Source organism: Macaca thibetana, chromosome 3, assembly GCF_024542745.1.
Source record: "Macaca thibetana thibetana isolate TM-01 chromosome 3, ASM2454274v1, whole genome shotgun sequence".
Lineage (NCBI taxonomy): Eukaryota > Metazoa > Chordata > Mammalia > Primates > Cercopithecidae > Macaca > Macaca thibetana.
Genome location: NC_065580.1, coordinates 129,445,443 through 129,458,185, shown reverse-complemented (window position 1 = coordinate 129,458,185; position 12,743 = coordinate 129,445,443). Strand labels below are relative to the sequence as shown.

At 49.2% G+C, this 12,743-nt stretch overlaps 2 protein-coding genes across 6 annotated transcripts in view; one reads left to right on the top strand and one right to left on the bottom strand.

The window, feature by feature from the left end:
* Positions 1-12,743, bottom strand: part of VKORC1L1 (vitamin K epoxide reductase complex subunit 1 like 1) — a 166,576-nt gene that overhangs the window by 2,002 nt on the left and 151,831 nt on the right. The window lies entirely within an intron of this gene.
* The window catches only part of GUSB (glucuronidase beta), a 72,310-nt gene continuing 67,458 nt past the window's right edge, over positions 7,892-12,743 (top strand). Inside the window, exons 1-4 of one of the 4 annotated variants that reach the window (XM_050783566.1) lie at positions 7,892-8,208; positions 8,467-8,651; positions 8,836-8,978; positions 11,853-12,040. In XM_050783566.1, the coding sequence (XP_050639523.1) occupies positions 8,041-8,208; positions 8,467-8,651; positions 8,836-8,978; positions 11,853-12,040 (684 nt within the window). In that variant the 5' untranslated portion in view covers positions 7,892-8,040. The remainder of the gene's footprint in view (positions 8,209-8,466; positions 8,652-8,835; positions 8,979-11,852; positions 12,041-12,743) is intronic. The other 3 variants (XM_050783565.1, XM_050783567.1, XM_050783571.1) reach the window with 3 other exon arrangements.

Below are 12,743 nucleotides of genomic sequence, written 5' to 3'. Positions count from 1 at the left end.
CATGTATTGTTTTTAATTTCCTGTGGTCAACAGTATGGAGAATATGTGCATTTATTTTCAAGGACAGAGAAGGCAGAGCATGTTAAACTACCCTCCTACCCAATGACTCATGGGTAAGGATAACAGAAACAGGAACAAAATAACAGATGGGAGCAGGTTTGAAGAAGTCAATTAAAGAGACAGATTTTCTTTGTGTAATGTTTTATATACATATTTTTTTCCAGATAGAGTCTCCCTCTGTTGCCCAGGCTAGAGTGCAATGGCACAATGTCAGCTCACTGCAACCTCTGCTTCCCGGGTTCAAGCAATTCTCCTGCCTCAGCCTCCCAAGTAGCTGGGATTAGAGGTGTGCACCACCACCCCCGACTGGTTTTTGTATTTTTAGTAAAGACAGGGTTTCACCATGTTGGCCAGGATGGTGTCGAACTACTGACCTCTTGATCCGCCCGTCTTTGCCTCCCAAAATGCTGGGATTATAGGTGTGAGCCCTTGAGCCTGGTCTGTTTTTAAAACTTTTGAACCATGTGAATGGATTACCTATGAAAAAATTAAATTAAAAATGCTGTATCTCAAACAGCTTAGAAGTGAGTACAGATGCCATGCTCTGGAAACTGTTGGGTTAGTTCAAATGTGCCTCCCGTAAAGACACCAACATTAAAAAGCATGTGAAGCATCTAAATGCAAGTCAAAAAAATGCAAATGAAAAAAACACATATGATACATATGATTTAAAATATGTATACAGCATGGCATTAAATTAATGGCATAAACAGAAATTTGACTGTAGCACCTCTATCTTCAAAAGTTAATCTAATCAAAGGCTTTTCTTTCTTTTTTTTTTTTTTTTGCGACAGACTTTCCCTCTGTTGCCCAGGCTGGAGTGCGGTGGCATGATCTTGACTCACTGCAAGCTCTGCCTCCTGGGTTCACGCCATTCTTCTGCCTCAACCTCTCGAGTAGCTGGGATTACAGGCGCCTGCTACCACACCTGGCTAACTTTTATTTTTTAGTAGAGATGAGGTTTCACCGTGTTAGCCAGGATGGTCTAGATCTCCTGACCTCGTGATCCGCCCACCTGAGCCTCCCAAAGTGCTGGGATTACAGGCGTGAGCCACCGCACCTGGCCATTTCATAGTATTTTCTAATTTATTCAACCATTACCTATTTCTAAGCTACTTTTTTTTTTTTTTTTTTGCTATTTCACACTGTACTGCTATGAATATCCTTGTCCACACATCTTTGTACTTCTGCAAGATAAACAGATATGGAACTGGGGAAACTCGACAGAACAACTGACAATGATTTAGATTTACAATTTGCCTTATAACAAATCAATTTCAGATAGACAGAAGAGTTACATGTATTTTTAATTAACCAAATTAGAAGAGCTGACAGATAATGGAATATTAATAATTAAAATACAAAGACATTGGTATGGAACAAGATCTTTAAAAAAGGAGAAAAATAAAATGCAAAGACAACAATGGATGGATTTAACTCTAAAAATTTAATACAATACAAATTCATAACAGTAACAAAAAGGATAAAGAATGCGCTAAATGTTTGTAACACATATAAAAACATACTACTGTCGGGATCCCAATAACTAAATGGGCAATAAAAGGACATTAAAAAGACTAAAATTTAATGTAATAGGTACTAATGTGTAGCTATTAGCAATTTTTCCAGGTTAAGATTATCATTACAATTAAAAAAAAAAACAAATTTTACAGAACACTTTTTAAAAATGAAGACTGCTGGAACTTCAGGGAAACCAAAGAACTGAGAGAAAAGCAACTTGGTAACACCAACTAAAATAGAAAAATCTGTGTTTTTTGATCCTATGCCTGGAAATTTATTTTGTGGAGATAATTCAAAGAAGGAAAGAGCAGAAGGTCTTTAAACAAAGTTGATCACTGCAGCATTATTTAGAAGTAAAAGGTGTGGGCCGGGCACGGTGGCTCACGCCTGTAACCCCAGCACTTTGGGAGGCCGAGGTGCGTGGATCACAAGGTCAGGAGATCAAGACCATCCTGGCTAACACAGTGAGACCCCGTCTCTACTAAAAATACAAAAAATTAGCCGGGCATGTTGGCGGGCGCCTGTAGTCCCAGCTACTAGGGGGGCTGAGGCAGAAGAATGGTGTGAACCCGGGAGGCAGAGCTTGCAGTGTGAGCTAAGATCGTGCCACTGCACTCCAGCCTGGGCGACAGAGCGAGACTCTGTCTCAAAAAAAAGTCAAAGGTGTGAAACCTAGATGTTAACAGTAACTGGATAAACAACACTATGTTGAAACACAGTTCACATTAAATTATTATTAGTTTTTGAGACAGGTCTTGGTCTGTCTCCCAGGCTGGAGTGCAGTGGTGTGATCTTGGCTCCCTGCAGCCTCCATCTCTTGGGCTCAAGTGATTCTCTCACCTCAGCCTTTCAAGTAGCTGGGACTACAGGTGTGTGCCACCACACCCAGCTACTTTTTGTATTTTCTGTAGAGATGGAGTCTTGCCATGTTGCTCAGGCTTGTCTTGAACTCCCGGACTCAAGTGATCTGCCCTTCTCAGCCTCCCAAAGTACTAGGATTACAGGCGTGAGCCATCGCACCTGGCCCCAAATTATTATTATTATTATTATTATTATTATTATTATTTTTTTTTTTTTGAGATGGAGTTTTGCTCTTGTTGTCCAGGCTGGAGTGCAATGGTGCGATCTCAGCTCACTAAAACCTCTGTCTCCTGGGTTCAAGGGATTCTCCGGCCTCGGCCTCCCGAGTAGCTGGGATAACAGGCACTTGCCACCACGCCTGGCTAATTTTGTATTTTTAGTAGATACAGACTTTCACCATGTTGGCCAGGCTGGTCTCGAACTCCCAACCTCAAGTAATCTGCCCACCTTGGCCTCCGAAAGTGCTGGGATTACAGGCGTGAGCCACCGTGCCCAGCCCCAAAATTATTTTTAAAAGCAGAAGACTGTAGAAATAGTGGATATGTAAAGGTGATGGGATTATGAATATGGTTTCTTGTTAATGTCCCCTCAATATGTGATATTTTTCAAGGCTACACAGTCTATAAAATAAGGAAACACATTTACAGGGAACATGGGAGTGATAATTTCTGGAATGGGACTGGTTTTTCTGGACATCATGAGATACAGCTCTCCATGATTAAACAGCAAGTGACATAAATTCAACATTAATATAAAAAAATTTTAGTGAATCAAGTTTTCACAACACAAAAATGTTGTACATGCTAGTGGCTCTATAACACATGCTTTTATTTAACATCAAGACACTTCAAGGCAAAGACACAAACTACTAAACGGAATATAACAACCTTATTTTTGTATTGATAAATACCAAGTAATAACTGTAGTATATAAAATATAAGTCCTAAGACACTGTTTGGCTGGTTTAATACACCATCCTTTCCAAAAATAGAATCAAAAAGACCAAATTTTCGACCCCATCTGTAAAATAAGGAAAACCAGTAACCCTATATTTAAATTTCCCTATTTTAAAAAATGTAAAATTATTTGAGAACGTTATCCAATTCTAAAATCAACTAAGTTGCCATATGTCTTAAATGTCCTGTGTTGAGGGAGTGATTTACCCCAAAGAGGGAGGCCAGTCACTAGATTTCTGATTAAAAATAATCATCTAAAATGAACATATCTAAAAGTGCCAATATACCCATCTGAATCAGTTGCCAATTTCTATATATTCTCTTTTCCAAAAGGTAGGGCAAAGTATTCATTTTCCAGTGGCATTAGTATTTGCAGAAGGAGACTTCTCTCTGCTTAAGCCAGGGTCTCTTAACAGTGGACCACTGACATTTTGGGCTACATAATTCTTTGTGTTGTGAGGTGTTCTGTGCATTACATAACAGTACCCCTGGGCTCCACCCACTAGATGCTGCTAGTACTCCTCCACCCCAGGTGTGGCTACCAAAAACGCAGTCACAGCCATTGCCAAACGTCCCCGGGACACCACTGTCCCCATTTGAAAGCCATAGATGTAAGTTGTGCTATTTATTCACTCAAATAATATAGATTGAAACGTTTTTTTCTTCACGAATTTCACCAGGATATGCATTAAGAAATATACTGGGAATGTATTTTTTAAATGTAGGGCTGGGCATGGTAGCTCACGCCTGTAATCTCAGCACTTTGGGAGGCCGAGGTGAGCAAATCATGAGGTCAAGAGTTCGAGACCAGGCTGAAACCCCTGTCTCTACTGAAAATACAAAAAATTAGCTGGGTGTGGTGGCACACGCCTGTGGTCCCAGCTACTCAAGAGGCTGAGGCAGGAGAATCGCTTGAACCCAGGAGGTGGAGGTTGCAGTGAACCGAGATTGCACCACTGCACTCCAGCCTGGGCAACAAGAGCAAAACTCCATTTAAAAAAAAAAAGGTAGGATAATATCAGAAACCGTAGGTCTTTCCTGGAGTTCTATCTCAGAAGTAAAAAACCAGATACATTATATGCCCTTTCAGGTTTTATTTGCAAGTTAACTTTAAATCTTGCATTTGACTTAAGATTTTTTAAATCTGATTTTCTTTTTATAAATTGTTAATACTGATTTGATAAAACTTGATACAAATATCAAACTAGCACTCATTTTGAATAAAAAAAACCTTTAAAGGTAATGTTAACTCTGGATGGAACAAGAGTGCTTCTTAAATACTAAAAAACATAACCAGTTATGGTGTTAAGTCAGTACAGAAACACTCTAAATAAAATCTAAACTTTGGTTCTGAAGACAAACTGCCCCAAAGCAAGGATAAATAAGTGATTCTTCACTGGCCACAATAGTTTAATGGCACTCGATGCCCAAGATATAGAATGAAACCCCTGCATAATGATGATGTTGGACGAGAAAAATCACCCCGATTTTACAAACAAGTGAAAGCCATGAAGATTTTTATTGTACAATTATGCAATCCTTTTTTTGCGGGGGGGGGGGGGGGGGGGGGGCGGGGCGGGAAGGGGACAGGATCTTTCTCTGTTGCCCAGGCTACAGTGCAGTTGCAGTCATGACTCACTGCAGCCTCAACCTCCCAGTTTCAAGTAATTCTCCTGCCTCAACCTCCCAGTTTCAAGTAATTCTCCTGCCTCAACCTCCCAAAGTAGCTGAGACAACGACACCCAGCCTTTTTTTTTTGTATTTTTTGTAGAGTTGGGGCTTTGCCATGTGCCAAGGCTGGTCTCGAATTACTGGGCTCAAGCAATCCTCCCACACTGGCCTCCCAAAAATCTGGGATTACAGGCTGAGCTATCACACCCAGCCTTCAGTTATACGTTTCAAAGAAAATAAAATAATTTCCATTATATTCATTTCTTCTTTCACTCATCTAAAGACTTATTGGGCATGTACTGTGTGCACTGGTGCTAGGTGCTGGGGATGCAGAAGTGAACAAGCCAGACAAGGTGCTGCCCTTGTGGACCTTAAATTCTATTTAGGGAAGAAATAAACAGGTAAACAAACGCCAGGTTACCTGCAGAAATGGACACACCTGGTAACAGATACACGGGAAAACACTGGCCTCAAGTGATCCGCCCCCCTCTGGTTCCCAAAGTGCTGGGGTTACTGTTCCTGGCCTCTGTCCCTGCATCTTTATGTGCCTGCAACACCAAGAGGGAGCTCTTGACCCCTGGATTAGGGTCAGGGCCCCAGAGGCCCAGGGTCAAGGCTATGGCTGCATCCTAAGGACAAGAGGCTGCATCTGACAGGTATGGAAGAGGCTCTGCTGAGGCCTCCTTGAATTCCTGCTGGGGAAAGCAAGTGGAGGTGCTCCTTGAAGAAACAGGGGGATCCCACCGATCTCAGGGGTTCTGTTCTGGCCTGCGACCCTGGATCGTCCAGCCTGGGCCGGGATGGGGAGCAGACCTCGCCCTTCTTGGCTGGGGCTGAGGGTGAGGGTCCCGTTTCCCCAAAGGCCTAGCCTGGGGTTCCAGCCGCAAGCCCCCCTGGGCAGCGCCCAGCCTCGCCCCGCCCCGCCCCTCCAGGCCTGGCACTCGTCCTGAACCAAGATTGCGCCGACGGCCTCGGGGGCGTCACACCACCTGCCCGTGTCTCCCGACCCGCCCTAGGGGCACCTCCTGCGCTGCTCTTAACCCCGCAGATGGTGGCCGAGCGGGAGAGCGGGAAGCATGGCCCGGAGGACGGCGGTGGCCTGGGCGGCGCTCGGGCCGCTGTTGTGGGGCTGCGCGCTGGCGCTGCAGGGCGGGATGCTGTACCCCCGGGAGAGCCCGTCGAGGGAGCGCAAGGAGCTGGACGGCCTCTGGAGCTTCCGCGCTGACTTCTCCCACAACCGACGCCGGGGCTTCGAGGAGCAGTGGTACCGGCGGCCGCTGCGGGAGGTGCGATCTGGGGGCAGGGCCGGGAGGCGCCCGGAAGCCCGGCGATGGGAGTGGGGGAGCCCGGGCCCCCCCGCAGGCTCCTTCCCCTGGGCTTCCCGGAGCTGGGAGCCCGCAGGAGGTTAAAGGTCAACGGGCTTAGGGGGCGTGGGGTTGGGGGACGTGGGAATGGGAGCACCCTGGAGGGCCGGGGTGGAGGAGGCAGGAGGAGGAGAAAAGGCTCCTGCCCAGCCCCTTCCCGAGGCGAAGGCTGAGCTTGGGCAGTGTCCTTCCTTTAAAATTTATTTTTAATTAAAAAATTTTTTTTTGAGATTGGATTTGCCCGTCTCCCAGGCTGGAGGGGAGTAGCGCCATCCTAACTTCTGAGCTCCAGCAGTTCTCCCGCCCCAGCTTTGCACTTTAGCTGGGGCCACCACGCCTAGCTAAGTGAAAACACACACACACACACACACAAAACCTTATCCAGGCTCGGTGGCTCACGCCTGTTATCCCAGCACTTTGGGAGGCGGAGGCGGGTGAATCACCTGAGGCCAGGAGTTTGAGACCAGGCTGGCCAACATAACATGGTGAAACCTCGTCTCTACTAAAAATATAAAAATTAGCCGAGTGTGGTGGCTCACGCCTGTAATCCCAGCACTTTGGGAGGTCGAGGCGGGTGGATTACAAGGTAGGAGATCAAAACCATCCTGGCTAACATGGTGAAACCCCGTCTCTACTAAAAATACAAAAAAATTACCTGGGTGTGGTGGCGGGTGCCTGTAGTCCCAGCTACTAGGGATGCTGAGGCAGGAGAATGGCATGAACTGGGGAGGCGGAGCTTGCAATGAGTCCGAGATCCCGCCACTGTACTCCAGCCTGGCAACAGAGCAGACTCTGTCTCAATAAATAAATAAATACTCACTCCGGTACCCAGGCTGGTCTCAAACTCCTGGCCTCAAGCCATCCTCCCACGTTGACCTCCCAAAGCGCTGATTACAGTCATGAGCCACCCAGACACTTGTCAGGCCAGAGCGACAGGCGCTGCACAGAACTGGGCCAGGGGATCGGGAGGAGGGGACAGTTTAGACATCCTGAAGTCAGCTCTGCTGAGGAGGGAAGGTCCCTTGGTTTTCATGGTTCAGATAGAGGACAGGACCTGACATCAGGCCAAGGACGCGACCCCTGTTCCTCTCCTGACTTGGATGTGGTCAGCAGAGAAGTGGGACCCGGTGAGGTCTATATCCTCTTTTTCCGACTTTGCAGCATTCAGTACAGGAGGCAGAGAGGAGGGGGCTGGGTGCCAGTGTGCGCCCCATTCACAGTGTCCTAAGCAAAGTTCCCCCCTATCCCCCCAACCAGCCTTCCTCCCTGTGACAGGCAGTGGGCCATCTGCCTCTTAGTCACGGGTCTGAACCTTCTTGCCTCTGGCTGGGATGTGGCCCTGGGCTCGCTCCTGTCTCAGGAGATATTGGGCCCCACCCATTCCGAGGAGGAACTCCTGGCTCCCCTGGCCCAGGTGCACGAACCGCCCTGGCAATTGACCTGTTATCAGCAAGTTATCTGTCTGTTCCGCCAAGAGTCCTCACAATGTGTCAGGGCTTTTGCACTAAGCCTGGGACACAGCTGTGCAGCACACTGGTCCCGGATCCCTTTGGGGGCCTAGGAGCTGAGCCCGGCCTTTCTCTCCACAGTCAGGCCCCACCCTGGACATGCCGGTTCCCTCCAGCTTCAACGACATCAGCCAGGACTGGCGTCTGTGGGATTTTGTCGGCTGGGTGTGGTATGAACGGGAGGTGATCCTGCCGGAGCGATGGACCCAGGACCTGAGCACAAGAGTGGTGCTGAGGATTGGCAGTGCCCACGCCTATGCCATCGTGGTCAGTGCGGTCAGGAGCAGGCAGGGTGGGTGGGCACGGCTGTTGCACGGCATGGGACCCCCAGCTGCCACCCACAGCCTGTCTGCCAGGGTGGGATGGTGAGGTGGCCTGATCTACCCCATTGGAATGCCATTCTTCCTGTCTGGTGGGCAGGCCCCAGAGCCCCATACTGTTGGATATGTGAGGGAGTGCCCGACAGCTGGGCACCTCCTCATGCCCTGACCTGCCACCCCCTGCCCATGTCTCCTGTGTCTGCAGTGGGTGAATGGGGTCGACACGCTAGAGCATGAGGGGGGCTACCTCCCCTTTGAGGCCGACATCAGTAACCTGGTCCAGGTGGGGCCCCTGTCCTCCCAGCTCCGCATCACTATCGCCATCAACAACACACTCACCCCCACCACCCTGCCACCAGGGACCATCCAATACCTGACCGACACCTCCAAGTGGGTACCATCCTGCTTCCATTGCACGCACCACCTTCCCGCCCCACCCCATGGTCTTCCTGCTAGGGACAGGGTGGCCTTTGCAGAGTGGAGGCCCTGGATCTGGGGAGGCTGGGAAGGCATGTGAGCTGAGGTCAAGGGACCCGGGGTAAGGGCCCAGCGAACCACAGTCCTCCCACCCTAGGTATCCCAAGGGTTACTTTGTCCAGAACATATACTTTGACTTCTTCAACTACGCGGGACTGCAGCGGTCTGTGCTTCTGTACACGACACCCACCGCCTACATCGATGACATCACCGTCACCACCAGCGTGGAGCACGACAGTGGTGAGGGCTTCTGGTAGGATCCTCCCTCAGCGGGGCCCAGGGTGGCTCTGTTTGTTCCCTGTTTGGAAAGCTCTCCCAGGAAAAAGGTGCTCCCAGCATCTCTAAACCCTCACAGGTTCCCATCCACCTACAAAGCTAAATTCCAGGCTGTCTGAGTGGGCACGGGCTCCCGAAATCACCCGTGTGGTTGACCTCCCTTGGAGAAGAGGGGTCTGGCCTAACGTCACACAGCTCAGGGTGGCAGTTGTGTCCCTTCACCACTGTGCTGCTCTCACTCCAGCTCCCCTTGCTACACATCATGTTCAAGGAACAGGCAGCTTCGGGGGGCCGGGCACGGTGGCTCACACCTGTCATCCAGCACTTTGCAAGAAGGCCCTGGTAGAAGGATCACTTGAGGCCAGTAGTTCAAGATCAGCCTGAGCAACATAGTGAGGCCATCACCACAAAAATTAAAAAATTAGCCAGGCATGGTGATGCATACCGGTAGTCCCAGCTGCTGAGGCAGGACAATCACTTGAGCCTGGGTGCAGTGAGCTATGACCATGCCACTGCACTCTGGTCTGGGCAACAGAGGGAGACCCTGTCTTTCTTTCTCTCTCTCTCTCTCTTTTTGTTTTTTGAGACGGAGTCTCTCTCTGTCGCCAGGCTGGAGGGCAATGGTGCGATCTCAGCCCACTGCAAACTCTGCCTCCTGGGTTCAAGTGATTCTCCTGCGTCAACCCCCCGAGTAGCTGGGATTACAGGCATCCGCCACCAGGCCTGGATAATTTTTGTATTTTTTTTTAGTAGAGACGGGGTTTCTACTAAACCCTCTACTAAATCATGTTGGCCTGATTGGTCTTGAACTCCTAACCTCAGGTGATCCACCCTCCTCAACCTGCCAAAGTGCAAGGATTACAGGTGTGAGCCACCTCACCCAGCTGGGATACACTGTGTGCTTTTTTTGTTTTTGTTTTGTTTGTTTGTTTGTTTTTTGAGATGGAGTCTTGCTCTGTTGCCCAGGATGGAGTGTGGTGGCATGATTGTGGCTCAGCAACCTCTGCCTCCCGGGTTCAAGCAATTTTCCTGCCTCAGCCTCACGAGCAGCTGGGACCTCAGGTGTGTGCCACCATGCCCAGCTAATTTTTGTATTTTTAATAGAAACAGGGTTTCACCATGTTGGCCAGGCTGGTTCGAACTCCTGACTTCTGGATCCACGTGCCTCAGCCTCCCAAAACGCTGGGATTACAGGTGTGAGCCACCACACCGGGCCTGGGATATCCTGTATTTAAGAAAAATCTTTGTTTTAAGTTTTTTCTTTTTTAAAAATAGGTCTTTTTCTCTTTCTGAGATGAGGCCTTGCACTCTGGCCCAGGCTAGAGTGCAGTGGTGAGACTACTGACAGCTGTTGTGGGGCCACAGTTCTAAGTTTAAAAGAATTTAGGCTGGGTGTGGTGGCTAATGCCTGTCATCCCAGCACTTTGGGAGTCCAAGGTAGGCAGATTGCTTGAGCTGCAAAGTTCGAGACCAGCCTGGGCAACATAGTGAGACCCTGTCTGAAAAAATAAATAAATAAAAAAGAATTGAAAGAAGAATCACACAGCCAAGGCGATGGAGCATAGAGCAATTTATTGCCCAGGAAAAGTATTTTGGAAGTAAAGTTTAGAATAGCCTGGGTGCAGTGGCTCATGCCTGTCATCCCAGCACTTTTGGAGGCCGAGGCGGGTGGATCACTTGAGCTCAGAAGTTCAAACCAGCCTAGCCAACATTAGCTGGGCATTGTGGTGTGAGCCTGCAATCCCGCTACTCAGGAGGTTGAGATGGGAGAATTGCTTGAACCCGGGAGGTGGAGGTTGCAGTGAGCTGAGATTGCAACACTGCACTCCAGCCTGGGTGACAGAGCGACACCCCAACTCAAAAAAAACAGTGAAGTGCAAAACACACGGTTCACCCTGAGACACAGAATTCAGGACAGGCTGCTCGTAAGGATGAGACAGCGCTGATTATTACTGGGGAAACTCCCTTTCTGGGAGTCTTCCATGATGAATTCCTAAGGAGCTGGGAAGAGGTGTTACTGTAAGCACGTTCTGGGCTGTCCTCTGGGTGCTGCACATGCGCAGTAGCTGTACATGCGTGTTCACACGTCACGTGTCTCAACGCCGTGGCTGGCATGTCCAAAGGGCACAGTCACTTCTTGACTACCTACCCTGCCTCAAGATCATAGCTCACTGCAGCCCCGAACTCCTGGCTCAAGCAGTCCTCCCACTTCAGCCTCCCAAGTAGCTGGGGCTGCTGGGGCTGCAAGCACGCACCAGCACGCCTGGCTGATTGTTTGTGTTTTTAGGGAAGAAGTGGTTTCCCTGTGTTACCCAGGCTGGTCTTGAACTCCTGGGCTCAAGCGATCCTCCCACCTCAGCCTCCCCAAGTGTTGGGATTACAGGTGTGACCACTGTGCCTGGCCAAAAAATATCTTTTTTTCAATTAAAAAAAGTACTGGGTGCGGTGGCTCACACCTGTAATCCCAGCACTTTGGGAGGCCAAGGTGGGTGGATCACCTAAGGTCAGGGGTTCTAGAGCAGCCTGGCCAGTATGGCAAAACCCCATCTCTACTAAAGATACAAAAATTCACCAAGCATGGTGGTACAAGCCTATAATCCTAGGTACTTGGGAGGCTGAGGCAGGAGAATCACCTGAACCCCAAAGGTGGAGGTTGCAGTAAGCTTCCAGCCTGGGGGACAGAGTGAGACTCCATCTCAAAAAAATAATTAAAAAATTAACTTTAAAAAAAGCAACAGAAGCAAATGGCTGCCTGGCAGCGGTGGCTGCAGGGCACTCTCGTTTGTGCCACTCAGGTCGTGTCCCTCCCACAGCCCTGCTCTCTCTCGTTTCTCGCAGGGCTGGTGAATTACCAGATCTCTGTCAAGGGCAGTAACCTGTTCGAGTTGGAAGTGCGTCTTCTGGATGCAGAAAACAAACTCGTGGCGAACGGGGCAGGAACCCAGGGCCAACTGAAGGTGCCGGGTGCCAGGCTCTGGTGGCCATACCTGATGCACGAACGCCCCGCCTATCTGTACTCGTTGGAGGTAATGGTGGTTTGGGGCTTGCCCAAGGGAGGTCTTTTGCCCGCATCTGGTGACCTTGGCTTCAGCAGGAGCCCAGGACAGGTGAACGGGCAGCGTGGTCCTCTGAGCTTTCTGATGTTTCTCACCCTTGGTGGGAGGCCCAGTTTTTTTTGTTGTTGTTGTTTTGTTTTTGAGATGGTCTCACTCTGTCACCCCGGCTGGAGTGCAGTGGCCTGATCACAGCTTACTGCAGCCTTGAGCTCTCAGCCTGCAGCAATCCTCCTACCTTGGCCTCCTGAGTAGCTGGGACTACAGGCACATGCCGCCATGCCTGGCTAATTAAAGAAAAAAATTTTGTAGGCTGGCCATGGTGGCTCATGCCTATAATCCCAGCATTTTGGGAGGCTGAGGCAGATGGATTACTTGAGGCCAGGAGTTTGAGACCAGCCTGGCCAACATAGTGAAACCCCATCTCTACTAAAAATATGACAATTTGCTGGGCATGGTGGTGCACACCTGTAATTCCAGCTACTCGGGAGGCTGAGGCAGGAGAATTGCTTGAACTCAGGAGGCAGAGGGTGCAGTGAGCTGAGATCACACCACTGCAGTCCAGCCTGGGGGACAGAGTGAGACGGTCTCAAAAAAAAAAATTTTTTTTAATAGAGATGGGTTGCAGTCTGTCGCCAGGCTGGTCTTGAGTTCCTGGACTCAAGTGATCCTCCTG